The 17,917-nt window shown below is 45.5% G+C and overlaps 1 protein-coding gene across 7 annotated transcripts in view; it reads right to left on the bottom strand.

Annotated features, from left to right (window-relative positions):
* The window catches only part of PTPRG (protein tyrosine phosphatase receptor type G), a 610,456-nt gene that overhangs the window by 18,953 nt on the left and 573,586 nt on the right, over positions 1-17,917 (bottom strand). For 4 of the 7 annotated variants that reach the window (XM_075006203.1, XM_075006202.1, XM_075006197.1 and 1 more), the window contains 7 exons: positions 10,184-10,280; positions 8,649-8,731; positions 8,279-8,413; positions 7,902-8,036; positions 7,130-7,305; positions 6,065-6,200; positions 5,562-5,708 (listed from right to left, as the gene is read on the bottom strand). In XM_075006203.1, coding sequence (XP_074862304.1) covers positions 5,562-5,708; positions 6,065-6,200; positions 7,130-7,305; positions 7,902-8,036; positions 8,279-8,413; positions 8,649-8,731; positions 10,184-10,280 — 909 coding nt within the window. The remainder of the gene's footprint in view (positions 1-5,561; positions 5,709-6,064; positions 6,201-7,129; positions 7,306-7,901; positions 8,037-8,278; positions 8,414-8,648; positions 8,732-10,183; positions 10,281-17,917) is intronic. The other 3 variants (XM_075006204.1, XM_075006199.1, XM_075006201.1) reach the window with 1 other exon arrangement.

Genomic DNA, 17,917 nt, shown 5'->3' on the forward strand with positions numbered 1-17,917 from the left:
GCTCTGGCTGCTGCCACCAAAATAGAAGCAGCAGCGGCTGGAGCTTCAGGTCCCTTTGAAATGCTGGGCTTCCATGCCACTGCCTTCTTTGCCCCCGTGGGCAGGTCTGGCATGCGGGGAGGTAGGAGAGGTGAGAGAGGTGGTCAGGAGGCCAGAGGAAGTGGCAGATCGTGGCTTGTTTGTGCCTAACTCTCCCCAGGAAGAAGTCAGAGCTGCTTTAATTTACGCTGGAACCCAGATCCCGGAATCAGGGCATGTCAGCTCCAACTCTCCGCTGAGGTACAGCTCTAGCCCAGTGGAGAATTAACCCCCTCCTATCTGCTTCTGCAGGATGAAATACACGAACATCCATAGTCCAGGTAACCCTAATCCAGAACACCTGTGGTACGGACTGTGGCAAGGGAAGAAGAAAGTGGCCCTGCGTGCTGCCACTGCCTCTATCGCCCATCTGGGGGACGGAAGCACAGTGACGTGCTGCACCGGAGGCTTTTCTCTGTTGCTCCCATAGCAGCAGGAGGCTGGTGCCTTGGAGTGGCAGAGGGCTCGGGGCCATGTGTATCCCTGGCAGTGGGGCTCCAGGTAAGTGCCCCACCCCCCGCAGCACCTTTCTTGGCCTGGAAAGTTCTGTAATCTGGCATACCCTGTCTCCCAGGGTTTCTGGATTAAAGAGGTACAAGTTTACTACAGAGGCAACTGAAAGTGTACAGTTATTTTGTGATTCTTTTATGCCGTTATCCCCCTCTGAGAGGAGCACTTCTGAAGTTACACATACTATAGCAAGAGTACTTACAATGGGACAATACCATTGGAAGCAAAAGGATGCTGTCAACATTGGAGCTGGTCCAAAACCTTGTTTTTCACACCATGAAAATAAAGCCAAATGAAAATTTTTCATTTTGATTTTTTGTGGGAAAATTCTAAACAAATTGGATGATTAATTCACAGAGATTTTAATCAAAATTTATGTTTTGATTTGCTTTTGAAAGCCAATTATTTTGTTCAAAATCATTCTCTTATTTTCTCCCTTTTCTCCATTTTTGTTTATTTTGCCAGTGAATACAGCCGACTGAATCATGTTGAGAGGTAACGTCTTGATTTTCCTTTCAATATCTTCCTCCATTTTTCCTTTTTCCACTCTTAACTTTTCAAAACGTCCTCAACTTTGGAACAGCAATGAAGGGTCCTGTGGCACCTTATAGACTAACAGAAAAGTTTTGAGCATGAGCTTTCGTGAGCACAGACTCACTGCATCAGATGATCTGATGAAGTGAGTCTGTGCTCACGAAAGCTCATGCTCAAAACTTTTTGTTAGTCTATAAGGTGCCACAGGACCCTTCGTTGCTGTTACAGATCCAGACTAACACGGCTACCCCTCCAAACTTTGGAACAGTTTCCGAACTCTAGAGTTATCTTTTTCCTTTTACTCATGTGTAATTTTGCAAAAGATAACAAAGATTTGAAATGTTGCAGAGTGGGGAAAAAAGGTAAAAAGAGAGTGAAGAAAGTGGACTAAAACCTGTACATTATTAACTTTATTGCTCTCAGTGTTAAAAAAGGAAAAAAGGGGAATATTAAAATTCCAATTCTCACAAACTGATATGACAAGTTTTGTTTTGAAACTTCAAAAAAAAAAAAAAAAAGAGAGCCAAGAACAATATTTTCATGTGATTTTATTCTTAAAATATCATTTTTCAACAGAAAAAGATTCTGAATGATTTTTTTGGACCAGCTGTATTCTTTAAAATATCAAGAAAAGAAAAGCAGTTTAGCATGTTCTTCAAAGATATCCCTCTCAGATATCCAGCTGGATAGTGAATTCAACAGGATGGCACAGATATACGCTGCCTAATGATCAGTTTGGCTCTCTACTTATATGTGGAGGCAGAGGTGGATTAACCTTTTGGGGGACCCTGGGCCAGAACAAATGGGCCCCTCCCCAGCCCTTCTGCCTGCACTTCGTGGGTGCTGAGGTGCGGGGGCTTGCCTCACACCATCCAGCACTCCTGCTGTGGGGAGGGGTTGGGACATGAAGGCCTCTCCCCACTCCCTGGCAGGAGCGCTGGGAGGGCAGTGCAGGATGGTGCACAGGGAGGTCCAACGGCTGTGGCTCATGTGCACGGATCCCTTCAGCCTGCAGGCTAATCCACCAAGTGCGGAGGCTCCAGGCACACAGTAAATGGTGGAACCTTGGGACAAACTGCAGAGCATTTAGCATCCTTGGTGACCAGTCCTGCACTACTTCATCCCCACTGAGACTGTTCCAAGCCTCCGAACAACTTGAAGCTGCCGCTGTTAAAAAATAAATAAACAAAATACAAAACGAACACCTTATCAAAGGTTCCCCCGTTAACCCTTCTCTACTGATACCTGAAACCTCCACGTAACGTCAAACAGCCGCCAATATTCATCAAGGGCAAACTTTTCAAATCCAGAAAAGTGACACATGCCTTATCTACACTCACAACAGTGTACTGCGTCCAGATACGAGAGCTGTAACTGCACAGCACACAGAAAGGCATGTGTGTCCACACTTGCCCCTGGACTCTGTAGCTACATGCAGCAGTGAAAGGCTCCAGGGGAAGAAGGCTGTCAGAACAGGCTCTGGCACAAAGAGCTGCGCCCAGCAGAGTCTTTTTCTTGGGGCCAGATCCTTCCACTACCGTGAGGAAAACCCCTGGTAGTGAGACATTATGATGCTAGAAGTAACTTTGCCACACCTTTAGAAATCTGGAATCACATTTTCAAAAGCTCCTAAGCAAGTTAGGTACCTAATGTACTGAAGTGGTTTAGTAAATCCCATTAAGAGTCTATGTACATTTTTAGGTGCTTTAATCCCTTTATGCATCTGGCCCTTAGGAGTTTAATTGGGACACAGTCCCCAAACACCTAAGTCACTCTTGCAAATGGGAATTAGGTGGCTAAGACACTTAGGCTGTGTCTATACTAGCCCAAAACTTCGAAATGGCCATGCAAATAGCCATTTTGAAGATTACCAATGAAGCGCTGAAATACATATTCAGCGCCTCATTAGCATGTGGGCGGCCACAGCACTTCGAAATTGCTGTGGCTCGCCCAGATGGGGGTCCTTTTCGAAAGGAGCCCAGGAACTTTGAAATCCCCTTATTTCTATCTGCTGAATAAGGGGATTTCAAAGTTGGTGGGGTCCTTTCAGAAAGGACCGCCATCTGGATGAGCCACATGGCAGCAAGCCATGGCAATTTTGACGTGCCGTGGTGACCGCCCGCATGCTAATGAGGCGCTGAATATGTATTTCAGCATTTCATTAGTAATCTTCGAAATGGCCATTTGCACGGCCATTTCGAAGTTCTGGGCTAGTGTAGACGTAGCCTTAGGGTGTGCCTACACAAAAATTAAACACCCATGGCTCATCCAGGTCAGCTGACTCAGGCTTAAAGGCAGGGCTATAAAATGTAGTGGTTCTGAGACACAGCAAGGGCTGAGGGTTCCAGCTCCTGAGTTCCAGCCAAAATATCTGCAAAGCAATTTTATAGCCCTGAAAAATGAGACCCAAGATCCTGAGTCAGCTGTCCTTGGCCAGCTTTGGGTGTTTTATTCCCTTGTAAACACACCCTTCTGTATTTTTGAATTTGTTGCCACTGCTCACTAAAAAACATTTTTATATTGTTATTTAGCCCTTAAAAAATGTTTGATTTTTTTCTGCCAGTGTGCGATGCTTTTATATTTGGCTGTTAAGCACCAGGAATGTCATGAAGCTCCAGAAACCCAGAGAGTCACACCAGAGAATTCCAAAAATGGCCTATTCATTTTTGAACCATTTGGCAGCTGGTATAAGTTGTTTAACGGTTTCATGTCTGCACCTCATATTTGTCTGAGGGATTTTATCTGTGAAAATAGGTTCTGCACAGATTCAGCTAATGATCCACAGTAATGCAAAGTAATTTTAAATGTGTATCTAAAATGTAATCAGAAAATCTTAAATGACTGGAGGCTTTTAATTCTTCAATTTGAGAAAGTAGCAAACAGTTTGCTTTAAAATGAGGAAAGTTATCTGTAATGTATTCCTGGAAAAGCAACAGCTCTATTCAATGGCAGAGTCATAGTTTGTTTCTAGAGTCTCAGGAAAACTAGTTTAGCCCATATGTACAATATTGAGGTTTTAAATTGTGCTAATACCATTTTCATATGTTTTCTCTAGAGATGGGTCTGAGATCCTGATCCTGATCTAGATCTAAAATTAGCCAAATCACACAAGCGTTTGGATTCAGCATTTTGATTCAAGCTCCTTATAGAATAAGGGGTCACCAGCACAGTTCAAATGAATGCCCAGTCCTCATATAACTCTGTTGACTTCAATAGTGTTAGTCCTGGTTTACATCATTGTAACTAAGGTCATTCAATCTGAAAAGTCCCCAAAATTCAGGGTTGCATGGACTCCCCAGCAATTTGGTTCACCTTTCCCTATTAGTTTTAGTCCCTCTAGTTTTCCCTATTAGATATGATAGCAATAGGGTGACCATATCTCCCCCAGCCAAATATAGGACCTGGGGGGAATGGTGCCATCTTGGCTAAAAGGGGACAGTCAGGCAGCAGCTTCTCTGTGGGGGCAGCCACCCTGCTGGGGAGCTGTGGGAGGCAGCTGCGGCTCTTGGCTGCCCCATGACTTGGGGCACTGGAAACGAGGCTGCTGCCCTGCCAGTGAAGGTCCCGGCTTCTACCAGCTGCAGCAAGCCAGGTGGCGGAAGCCAGGCAGCAGTCACACTGCCACGCAGGTCTGGCTCCTGGATCCCCCCAGCTGGAGGAATCTGGGCAACAGCAGTGCCACTGCGTGGATCCAGATCCCATCTCCCCACAGCTGGGGGAAGTTGGACGACAACCATGCTGCCGCATGGGTCTGGCTCCTGGCTCCCCAGGGCTGGGGAGCCAGAAGCAGGGGCAGCCACCTGCATTGTAAAAATGTGGAATACATTAGCTTCTTTGGAAAAATAAATCAGGATGTCGAGATGGTGCCTGAAATACAGGGCTGTCCCACCCAAAACAGGACGGATGGTCACCTTAAAGAGGCAAAGACTCTCTGGCCATGTCTACACTAGCCCCAAACTTCGAAATGGCCATGCAAATGGCCATTTCGAAGTTTACTAATGAAGCACTGAAATGCATATTCAGCGCTTCCTTAGCATGCAGGCGGCTGCGGCACTTCGAAATTGACGCACCTTGCCACTGCGCGGCTCGTCCCAACGGGGGTCCTTTCGAAAGGACCCCGCCTACTTCGAAGTCCTCTTATTCCCATGAGCTCATGGGAATAAGGGGACTTCGAAGTAGGCGGGGTCCTTTTGAAAAGGAGCCCCATCTGGACGAGCTGCGTGGCAGTGAGGCGCGTCAATTTCGAAGTGCCGCGGCCGCCCGCATGCTAAGGAAGCGCTGAATATGCATTTCAGCGTTTAATTAGTAAACTTCGAAATGGCCATTTGCGTGGCCATTTCGAAGTTTGGGGCTAGCGTAGACGTAGCCTCCGAGTGACAAAAGATAGGGAGCAGAGGGTGTGTGCATGCAGTCAGTCCTGGTGCCTCATAAACCTTTACCTTGAACTGTTTCTCTAGCCGTGTCTTTCCCCCTATTCCAGGTATGAGAATGCTGTTAACGTAACTATGCAGTTGGTTAGCAGATACTTCAGTCTCCTTCCCCAGGATGGCTTCCAGCAAGGCATCATGAATAAAAATGTACTGCTCCTAGGAAGGCAAGAGCAAGCGGTTTCAGAGTTAGCAGAACATTACCCTGAGCAGAGTCATTAATGAAGGCGCACAGCACATTAAAGGGAAGGGTTACATTTCCTCCCTAAAACAAGCTCAGTCTGTAAGTGCTGCTCAGGCCAGTATATGCATCCCTTTGTATAATCTAGACACCACTTAAGAAGCCAAGGGAAGAATCCAAAGTTTCCGGTCTTGAAAGAAGGCATTCCAATTCACCAAAACACCCGCTGAAATGTAAGCCGCATTCGGAGAGAAGGACTGAAAAACCTAGTTTCTTACAGATCACATCATAAACATGAATGATGGTTTAAATTCCGTATCAGGCCAATCTTTACCTCTGTCTGGACGAGGTAGTTGCGCTGTGTCCTGATGTGTTTCAGGAAACCCAGGACGTTAACTGTGCTTTTGTCTTTTATCTGTTGCAGCATGCTGTCTATCACAATGTAGGTACCAGTTCTGCCCACACCAGCACTACAAAGGACAAGGAAGAAACACTGACATTTCAGCTGTATTACATTAAATATTAGCAATGGCAAAACAGAGTCCCTATATTTCTACTGCCAAATTTTATTAGAATACCTTGACCTTCCTGAAGATTGAAGTCCTTAAGTAACATGCTACATGTATGCTGGGACTTTTATTACCTTAAAATGTGTGCTTATTTTAGCTGTTTGTCCAAAGGTTTGTTTCCTTTTTCCTCCCTATCATCCTTCTGAGGACAACTTTGGCGATGCACCATGCTGAGTGCAATTGCTCACACCACTGATCGCAGGTGAAATTCTATGTAGGAGGTCACACTAGATGATCATTACAGTCACTCGATAGTTATTCTGACCTTAACATTTGCAAGAGTGCCCCCATAGCTAGCACTGGGTGTTCTGTTCACAGTGACTAATGTAGCCACAATGCTTTTTTCTGTAGGAAAGTTATCTGTGAGCAGACTATTTGCCAATAACTGTTCAAGAAGCCTTCAGTGCTAATGTTGCTCAGTCCGTGGGATATTTGCAAACTAATTCGTTAACTAGGTGTTTGATTTTCTTTCATCTTTATTCACAGAGCCCAACTGGCCAGCCTATGGTATTAGTTTCCATTCCCTGTTTGGATGGCTGGAATTTCTTAGCAAAACCTTGGCAATGTCTAGCGCAAATGGCGTTAGATGTGCTGTTTGCCAGCACCCTTGTTTGCACCTGAGATTCACTCTGTCCAGGCACTTTGTATAAGACCTATGCATCACTTACACATGATGGGGTTAAGTGGTTCAAAGGCTTTGCACTGGGACGAGTTTCATCCTGCTTTGATTGGTGTGTTAGTAATTGCTTGTATTTGCACGTACCTAAGAACCCACCTGTGTTGTGTCCACTGTGTGCTTTACATGCCTTAATTAGCCAGAGTGGCCCTACCTGCAGTGTACAAGCACGGGTCCCATTTCTGGGGTCCTGGCTGCTGAAGATCTCCTCACAAAGGTGAGCACAGGCAGAGCGTATTCTGGCACGCCCATGTCAGGCCACTGCGTGTAGTGATACTGAATAACGGTTCTCTCGTTCTGTCGCCCTTTGGGGTTTCCCTTCTGACCCTGCTGGTAAAACAGACCCAACAAGGAGACTGATATTAGGAAAGGGGAGCACAGAACTGCTTCCGACTCCACCAACGTGTTCCAACAAGGGAGTGTTGGGTGAGGTGAACATGCTCCTGCTCCTCCAACTCCGCCTCCTGATCAATGGCTCCCCTTTCCCAGCCTGTCACAACCCAGCTCTCAACCCAGCACCTGTAGCCCTAAGTTACCTCACCACCCTGCCTGCAGCCCTGGCCCCAACCCTGAGAACAGCCAGGCAGACTAGGCCCAGGGAGCAGCTGGACAGCCACATGGCCCTAGAAGCAACTGGGCAGCCATGTGGCTCTGGCTCCAGTTCCCACTCCTGGGAGCAGCTGGGCAACTGCACTGCAGCCCTGGCCTTCTCAGCCAGGCAGCCACATCACAGCTGGAGACCCAGCCTTTCCAGCAGGCTGGAGTATGGTAGGTGGGGTCAACCTGGTCTTTTTGGGAAGACCACGCCACCTCTTGCCTCTATTCCCCACCACTCCTATCAGGCAGGGCCCCTGGGCTTTGCTGGTATGTCGCTGGCACCCAAGATGGCCTACCGGAAATGCACACAAACAGAGGAGCGCGCTCACCTTTTTCATTTTTGTGTTCCTGATTGTGAAACGGCGGACGGTGTAGCAGGCATGTATTTTTGTGCTCTTCAATGTGACAATAATGTTGCCGTATTCCTCGCTATTCTCTGTTGGCCAGTACTGATCACATTTTCTCTGAATAAAGGGAGAATTAGATCGGTTGGGCTATTTTTTTAAATAGTTGATTAGAAAGGGTAAAAAATACCGACTAGTAACTTCTATAATCGGTGTGTTATTTATACAACATGTAGCTATATGCTATGTATGCATTCAAAGCAAATGGATCAAATTCTGCCCATTTGTGAGTCAGAAGACAGGACTGATTCACTTTACTACACGGAAATGGGGAACCATTAATAAGCTGCAGGGTCTCTTACTCTTCCTTTTTCCACGAGGTTTGTAATCATGATAATGATTCCAGTATTTTGTTCCCAAATCATTCTCCAGAAGTCTTCAAAGGTAGACTTTAAAGGTCCCTGGGTGGCGATGTAGGCTTTTGCTTTGTTGTAACCCTTCAAAGAAAACCAAAATGTAAAGTAAGATGAAAGCAGCAGCGTGACAGACATATTAATAACTGACAGGTTACAAAGATAGGTGCCTTTCCTGTCCTGAATATTTAAGGAGATTGTAGCAGGAGTCCAAAGGAAGTCAGATAACACAAACATTTCCCAAGCAGCGGTTGGTTAGCCTTCCCCTTTGTGAATGAATTTGCAGCAAGAGAGGAGATAAAATATTCAAACAACTTACATCAACATAGTTAGCATTAATGTAGTCACTGTGCTTAGAATCTTTTCCTGGTGAAGGCCTTAGTTTCACCCTACTGTGATCATCTGTGGGAAAAAAAAACAATAGAGAAGCACTAATTGGAAAGAACATAAAAAAGGCAGGCAAACCATCCCATTCCCAGGATATTTATAAGTGGCATTCACTTTGCCCGCACATACCCCATGCAAACTGGCTTTCTGGTGACAGGAAGGGGAAGGGTCTGATCTCACAGCTCCGATGGCCTCACACTATAGACAGGAAATGGCTGCTTTTCAGTGTGAGAAAGTGTCCCTTTAAAAATACAAAATAGGAGGAGCAGGTGTGCTAGGTGTTGGGTGACTTATCTAAGGACTGCCCTCTTACGGTAGTATCTGAGCACCTGCAATCTATAAAAGATCTCTCCACTCCCCTTTCTGTCCTTGTTTTATATATACTTCTTGCCACACAGGGGCTGTGGTGTTAACTTCATTTTGCAGATAGGTAATGGAGGCACCGAAAGACTGACCTGACCAAGTTCACACAGGAAGCCTGTGGTGGAGCCGTGGATTGTACCTGTGTCATCCAAGACCCCAGTTAGCACCTTAATCACTGGGCTGTCCTCCAGTGATGTAAGTCAGAGGGTTGTGTTGTATATACAATTAAAATCAAGCTTGATTTGTCCCAATTGCATCTGATGTTCTTGAGCAGAAAGCTCTGTATTGTGACCATTACATTAGCAGGAATTCAGGACTCCTATAAAATGTGTATTGATTGCCAGTCTCCCATCAGTTCTACATGAGAGATGACAACTGAGAAAGTTATTTCACCGCCCATCTCAGACTGGAATAATTTGCAGTTCTGAGATAGACTACAGTTTTGCCGGTCTCCAAAGGATGACGAAAGAGGGCCACTGTTTATCCACACCGCTCTCTCTTGCTGCACTTTGAAATGTGACAGAGATACCCACCTCAGCTTCAGCATATTTGGGAAGGTAAATGAATCCTAAGGATCATCAATAAAACACTGATCCACCACATGTCTCCCTGAAGTCTCCTTTCAGAGGTCAGCATATGACGTTCTGGCAGTAATTTGATCTTAATTATTCAGTTGCATTGTCTTATGCAGACTTCTACTTTTGTCAATTAACTTGCAATATCTAACACCAAATATTAAATATCCACAAAAATAATGACAAGCCCTGTGGCAACTTATAGACTAACAGTTTTATTGGAGCATAAGCTTTCATGGGCAAAGACCCATCTGTTAGTTTATAAGGTGCCACAGGACTTCTCATTGTTTTAACACCAAGTTGTTAGTGTTTTCTCTGTAAGAAGCGTTGGTGAAACCATGGCCCCCTGAAGTCAATCGCAAAAGGTGGACAGATTTCAACATGACTAGAACTGTAATTTTTCCTTGCTGTCTCCCTCTGAATAAAATTGTTTTTAAGCAACCTGGCTTCTCCATTCCTGCACTAGTCCTCTTAGAACAGAGGGCCTTGTACAATCTACGTACGGTATTCACTGTCAGTGCTTACTCACATGCTAAAATGTTGATGTATCTGTTCTTGTGCTTGTTATCTGGGTGATTGGAATGTTCTGCTGTGATGTTCATGTCGGCTGTACAGCGCTGCACTTCCTAGTGACAAAATTATTCAGATGAAAAAACACAAATGCAAAATTATTGTCTTTGGTTCATTTTAAAATAGGCCCTTTGTAAACACGTTTAAAGATCAACATTTTAGTTGTTTGATTTCTTGGTTGTAATCTTTCAGTGTAATCCAGCAAGACACATTCGGGTTAAATCATCTGTGTTAACTGAGTCCTGGTCTCTGATTACATAATCAGGCCTCCAGAATGGGTGGAATTCACCGCAGTGCTGAAAGGCTCATGCACAGCAGCGGCTCAGATTAGGGTCTTCTCTCTCCTGCAGAAAATGTTGACAAATTTCATTTTCAAATAATATCTCAATTCAAAATGGCACCACTGGTCCTCAGGCAAGTCAGAGTTTAGGTGCTTTGCTCTTCTACGGTCGGTGCTGTCTAGTCAGTGTACGTCTCCCAGGATGCACCAATTTCTACCTCTCGATGAAAAGAAGGGGTGTGCCACAGGAGCTACTGGTTATGCTGCATCATGGGAAATGTAGTCTAAAATCTAATTTCATTACAAAATTTCTGGCCAACCCAACTGTGCCGCTATTTGAATGGCCTTCAAAATATGGCAATAAAGGAACGTAAGTTACATACTGGCCTTTTGCTACGTTTTTGCATGGGAATGACAGATTTTTTTTAAATTGATCTTAATGGCTCTGGAAAGTACATTGAATACAAATGACAGCAATGACTGAAGAGTATAATAATTTTTTTGAAAGAAACATGTAACGCTATCCACCTGTAGGTCCATCTATTTAGGCAATTTATCTCATTTCTAAAACAGAACAAGGGGGAGAGGTACAAAGGGATTTATGTGCCTCAAGATGCAGAGTGGAGCCTACTGGAGTTTACAACAAGGTCTAAGCAGTTTAGAAGCCTGACTCCTACTGACTTGCAATTCTCAGCACAATTCTAGTGTCTGTAATTAAAACGTACAATGTGGGTCTGTTGAAACAGCAGAGTGGGCGTCTTCTCTTCAGAGCATTAGCACAGCAGAGATTTACCTTCTGCCATATTCAACTAAATAGTTACAAGGTTCCAGAGAAGGTCTTGCAGACGTTGCCAGTCCAACCGGTCCCTGAGCTAATATGGGATGATATGTACATCGATTAACTCCTAGGCAAAACCACTTTCACGATATGCTTTCTTACACGTGATTAGTCGTAACCTCAAAATGTTACCACTCTTTTACATCTACAGGTTTCTACAACCGGAACAAACAGAAGGTCCTAATGACAAAGTTATGAGCTTAGTACCCTGGCATTAACATTATTGTTTCATTTCTTTCCGGGATGGGGAACCTCCAGGCTGTCGTCCAGATCTGGACCCTGAGGCTCCCTGCCCCAGCATCAGGCCTGCAGCAGGATGGGAGGTGGGGAGCCCTGAAACTTGAAGGATGGATCAGGCAAGATGGGGCTGGATCCGGCCCATGGGCTCTGCTGGGTACGGGGGAAGCTGCTCTGGGATCCATGCGCTGCCATTCCTCCTGACATGCCCCCACCCCCACTATGGTTCTGCACCCTCTTCTCCCAAGCCCTCCACCTTCAGCCTGTTCCTGCACCCACCCTCCTGCCCAGACCCCTCACCTGCAGCCTGCCCCTGCACTGCTGTCCCCAGCCCACTTATTCACCCTCCGCCCCATCCTCAGCCCGCTCCTTCCCCTTCCCTCCCACCCAGGCCCCACACCTGCTCCCCCCTCAGCCCTCTCCAGCACACTGAAGCCCCCACTTCATTTTCGGCCCCACCTTGGACCCCCAGAAGAGTTAATCTGGCCTGGGGAAAGCCCTGAACCCCAGTCCCCCGTTCTGCATTCTCCTGCCCATGGTGCTGGAGTTGAAGGGAAGGGAAGTGTCTGAGTCAGGGGCCATGGCAGTGAGGGTTGTGGGGGGAGGTTTTTTGTGCATCTCACTTTTATGCACCCCCCCCAGCTAATTCTTCTGGGGGTCAATGGTCCCTGACCCAAAAACATTTCCCCACCCCTGCATTACACACTTTTTTGAAAAGAATTCAGCGCTCGCTTGTTTAAATAGTTGTGAAAAAATCCCTCCTCAAAACCCACTTCTCCCAAGGTTGTGAAGCGCCACATTATTTTGTACTGGAGGCTTAAAAAACAACAGTATAGAACCTGGCTAATAAAGGAAATCATTAGCGGTGCACAGCTGCTGCAAAGATCAGGAGCTAAGTGACAGAGAAAATTATCAAGAGAAATGCTATACAAACAGCAGATGTAACAGAGTTCAGCATTTTGCAGACATTTCACAAAGGGGTTGCATAGTAATTTTGATATTTTCCACAGCATTTACATTTTAAAACTGCAAAGTAGACTAAAACCAAGTACATTTTGTGGCTTTTATATTCACAAGGGGCTCCCCGATGAATAGTTGTCTCTTTCTCTTTCTTTCTCTTCCGTAGGGATAAACACACTACAGTCAAAGGGATGAGCTCAGCAAAGACAAAGAAATCTGGCTGAATCTAAATGGACCTAATTTCATTTCTAGCATGGAATCATACTTTTCATAGCTACGTATGCACTTTCTCTAATTCTGGTGGCCAGCCCCAGTACACAGGCAAGGTGAGGAATACGCTCACTTTTAGAATTTGGTTATAATGGCAGGAGAATGGAGTCCTCTGCTTATCCAGTGCACAGGAAGAGGAAAGGTGACCTCTGTAGGAAAAGCTTGCTGATGCTACCCGCCTGCCAATATGCCACAACTTTTTTTTTCTGATGGGATAGCTCAAAGGGCAGAGGGCTGTGCAGTCTCATGGGCTTATTCAGTCCTTGCCCTCCGGGCTGTGGCTGCAAATGGGGTGCGGTGATGTGGACATCCTCCTGTAGGAACTGAACTGAGGACATCACCTTGTTGCACGCATGTCACCAAACAAAGACCTGATATGCCCAAGAAACAGCACTGATGTCAAGGAAAGACTACAAGAGTTCTGGTTCTCTCTCTAAAACAGGCATGAGTTTTCCTAAGTTTCTTCCATTATGCCAGCAGAGTGGGAGAATGATTATTTGCATTAAGCTGGCATTCATGTGTCTTCCAGCACACAGCACTGAGCTTGCAGTCTCAGAAAACACATGGCAAAGGGATAAAACAGTCAGCTAACCCTAACCCTAAAATCATAATGATCATTTCTCTCTAAACGTCTTGCTTTGATGGTTAGCTTCCTACAGGATTCACGGTAGAGATGGATCTCAAGGAAGTGTTTTAAGGAAGACTGTTGCCTCATGTACTAGTTCAAGGAGGGTGGTTCCCTGCAGAAGGGACAGTGTAGGAAAAAAGTACAAAAGCAGTTGTCTAAGAAGTGCACAGAGGTGGGGAAATCAAAGCTCACCCTGGGCGGACGGGAAACATGGGAGAAGCACAGATATGAAAGGCTTTGAAGGCAACTATAACAAACCGAAAACGTGGTGCAAAATCCAGTGGAGAGAATCTTTTTAGGGTTCATCTTCACTGCACAGTTAGGGTCAATCTTCTAGGGTTCGACTCTGCATGCCTGAAAGGGATGCATGAAATCAAACTCTCTGGAGTTGACAGTTGCCCCCCTTTACTCTTCAATATTATGAGGAGTAAGAGATGTTGATGGGAGAGTGTTTCCTGTCAACCTCCCTCTGTGAGGATGGCCAGGTTAGTCGATTGTAGATAAGGTGATTCTAGCTACGCAACTGCCATAGCTAGAATTGTGTATCTACAGTTGACTTTAATGTCTAGTGTAGACCTGGCTTAAGTGGAGTGTGACTCCGTTCAAGTGATAGGTAAAGTAGATAATCTTGGCAGCTGCATTTTGCATGGGGCATTATGAGTGATGGAGAGGCCGGGGCAGAAGATTGTAGTCAACATCAGAGGAGATGATGTACTTAGATACAGATGAACTCTAGTTACTTTCCCTCCCACAATGTCACGATTGCTTCTGTCTTTTCCATTCCACAGCTTCTAATGCAGACTTGGGTCTGCTGTTATATGTAAAACATGATTAATTTGGGGACAAATAAATCCTGACATTCTTACTCTGTGCTTTGACTCAGCTAAACTGCATTATCAGCTGGCCTGCATATGGATAAGAACCTCAGGTTTTAAAAGGATTTGAGTTGGATTATGGTGGGCTATGGGGTTTGCAGAATTTTCTTTTAATTCTCCTTGGTCTCTTTTTTATTGATTTGAATTCAGGCTAGCTAGTGTGCTGGCGTCTTTTATGTTTAACTTCTCACAGCATAGCAGTGTTTGAAGATCAATGGATGCATGCTTTTGTTTTGTCCTTTTCAACTTATCATTGACAACTCAAGAACCCAAAGTACCTGGTTCAATCAATCTTCAGTTACTGTAAGACACGTTATATTCAGTACTATAATAGTTAATTTAGCTTTTAACTGTATGCGTAGATGCTAACTGGGAATTAATACACCCAGGTTTAATGACTCATTTTCATTGCCCTTCTGAAAGAGTTACGGATTAGTTTGGTAAACTTCAAAGAATTCGCACTACATTTCAGCGTAAAATCCAATAGCGATGTATCTGGCAATACGAATTAATGACTCAGAAGTTTCACTGAAGTGTCTGATTGCACACCCAGTTCTTTTGACTTGTATTTTGTGGGCATTACCTATCTCCCATTATTTAAAGTCATTTGACTTCCTATCAGCAGAAGAGTTGCTGGCATATACGCAGTGGTTTGGGGTTACATGAATGGATGAAGGGAACTTTATTACAGACACATATAGAAAAAGATTAGTACTCAGGTTTGGATATTATTTTGGCATGTTCACCACTAAGTTCATCACTAAGATCCAGAGCTGCCGAAGGAGTGGGAGGTACAGCTGCGGGAAGGGAAAAGATGGCAGTTTCTAAGGGGCGTAGTGATTTAAAAGGGCCCAGAGCTCTGGGCCCTTTCAAATCACCTCCGGAGCCCCACAGGTCCCCACACTGAGGGCTGGCTGCAGGAGGTGTGGCATGGTCCATGCAGTGCTGAGGGTTGGCTGCCCCTAGTCACGCCCCTTCTGTCTGAGGCCCGCCCCTTCTGGGTGGCCTGGTGTCAAGATCTGCTCCTCCACATTCCCCAGGGCCCGGTGAAGTCTGGCACCAGCTCCACTAAGATAATTTTCTGTCATGGGCCCAAAAATCATACTGCCAACTTCTGTAATTCCTGCAGCTGGTCCTGCCTTAGCCTGGCAAAAGCGAAGAGGCTGTACTGATACCCAGTAGCTCCAGCAAGAGGTATAGCACAGACACGTCTAAGAATCCAGCACAGGTCTAAATCCTTCCGTAACATACAACAGAGAGGCACTTGTGGGTAGTCTGCACAGCAGCAGGGACAAAACAAACAAATACACAACTAATACACAAGCTAATAGAGAAGCGATAATAGGAACTGTGACATGGGGTAGAGGGGAGGTAATTTTAAAGTAACAAAAGTGTCATTCAGAATCCTCCAGCTGTGCATCCAGCTAGCCAGCGTAGCCACGTGACTGCCTGCCTGTTACTCCCATCCCCCATTCCTCCCACTGTTTGCTAAACTTGCTTCTTGCGTCTCCTCTTTCATTCGTGCATGAGCTCTTAGGAGCACGTCAACCCCCTGAACTGCACCGAACCCAATGAGGTCCTCTTCTGGGTCGAGGCCTTCAGGTGCTACCAGGAATACACAATTAGTAACAGAAAGCCCAGGACTGCGGCTGTACTGCCTCTCTTGAATTTTGTTTGTGAATTTACAGAAACAGTTGCCTAGGGTTTACCATTCAAACTAGGGAATCAGAATACTGGAGTTCAGAAAGAGCCTATGATAGAATATGGATGCCCCCTCCTGGGGTGACCAGGTGTCTGGTTTTCGACCCTGACACCTGGCTGAGAAGAGACCCTGGCAGCCCAGGTGAGTATTGGCGACTGGGCTGTTCAAAGTCATTGCTGGTGCTGTAGAGCTAAGGCAGGCTAGTCCCCACCTGTCCTAGCACTGCTCTGCACCCCGAAGCAGCCAGAAGGATTGGCTCCTGGCCAGGGGTTGGAAGTGCCATGGGGCTCCATTTACTGCCCCAGCCCTGAGCATTAGCCCCATACTCCTATTGGCTGGGAACCAGCCAATCAGAGCAGAAGCGGGCAGTGCCCGTTGGTGAAAGCTGCATGCAGAACCTTTCCCTCCCCCACTTAAGAGCCAGTCCTGCTGGCTGCTACCAGGGTGCAGTGCAGTTACAATTATGGTGACTGGCACAACTCTTGGAGTGTAGACTAGCTCTTTGGTCCAAAGGTGTCTAACTCCCACAGATGTCAGGAGAAGCTTGTAAACAGTGATTTCGCCACCTCCAGCACAACTCTTCAGAACGCAAACAGCGTGGACAACCTTATAATAAAGATCCAGTGACACCCAAACTGCAACAGCTGCAAGGACAAAGCAGATCCGTGACACATCTCAGAAGATATGGATTTATGCTGTTTTATGGTATGTTACAGCCTTCCAAAAAGGTGCCAGTGGACCATACAGATATTTTCAATTTATATGACAAGGGAGGCAGACAGCCTGCTTTCTGTTCAGCTGGCCTGTTCAGACTCCAAACTGGCAGTGAATTACCACCTTCATGTGTCCACAGGCAGCAGATAGGCCTGAGCTGTTTACATTTACTCAGTCTAATCTTTCTAGCAGCCAGGCTGACCCACCCAGTAAAGAATTGTAGGCAGCAAATAAAATGATCTGATCTATGAAATCCAAATACTGTGTTATACTGTAAAAATTCATAGCTGGCTCTTCAGAGATTTCCTGGCCTAATATTCCTTTCTTAGAGCCAAAGGACAAGCTACGCTCACAAAACTCACCATCTTATTCTAGTAATAGGTCCAACTGCGGATAGAGAGTCCCTTGTGGGAGAAAGAGGCTGAGGGCTCTCTCATGCCCTGTAGACACGGGAATTCTCAGGCCCAAATCCAGCTGTACCACAGCATCTGACTGTACAGGCAGAGGTGGAAGAAGTCTCTCAGGCTCTGCATTCTTAAGGGGGCAGGAATGATCTGCTGATGCACATGCCTGCAGAAGCTCCTTCCAAAATCCCTGGCAGCACATCACAGAGCATTGCAGCTGTGCACTAACCCTATGCCAATGATGCAGTGTAGACACAATGAGCCATATGCAACCGAGGACCTCTGTGCCACAGAAAAAAGGTATTGGAGCTGTTCCTTAGGTCACAAACCAATGGGATTTCACAGGACTTTTATTGGTATTTGTTCATATTCTTCAGAGTTGGAGAATGACCAGAAAACCTAATGTAGAAGTGTCAAGCAGTTCGGAAAGCACTGTGGACAATCATCCACTGGGGAGCATTATTTTACAAGACTGTTTTGTTGGTCAATCAGGTTTTGGACTTGAATTACTGGTTACTTCAAAAATAATACAGACAGCCTTCTCAAAGTTAATCTTGGCCATCCTGTATACCTAAGAAAGATTTTCAAAGGAGACAAAGCTGCCTACTTGCAGTATGATTTCCTGCTGGGAATTTGGATCTACTTTCCAGGGGAAGCCATGTAACTTCAAAGTCCTTTTCTTCTTTCACATAAAATGTTCCCCAAGCATATTCACAAAACATTTAATTGTAATTACCTCTTATTTTAAGACAGAGGCAATTTTGAGTACATAGACAATTTGCTTC

Source organism: Carettochelys insculpta, chromosome 11, assembly GCF_033958435.1.
Source record: "Carettochelys insculpta isolate YL-2023 chromosome 11, ASM3395843v1, whole genome shotgun sequence".
NCBI classification, from domain to species: Eukaryota; Metazoa; Chordata; order Testudines; family Carettochelyidae; genus Carettochelys; species Carettochelys insculpta.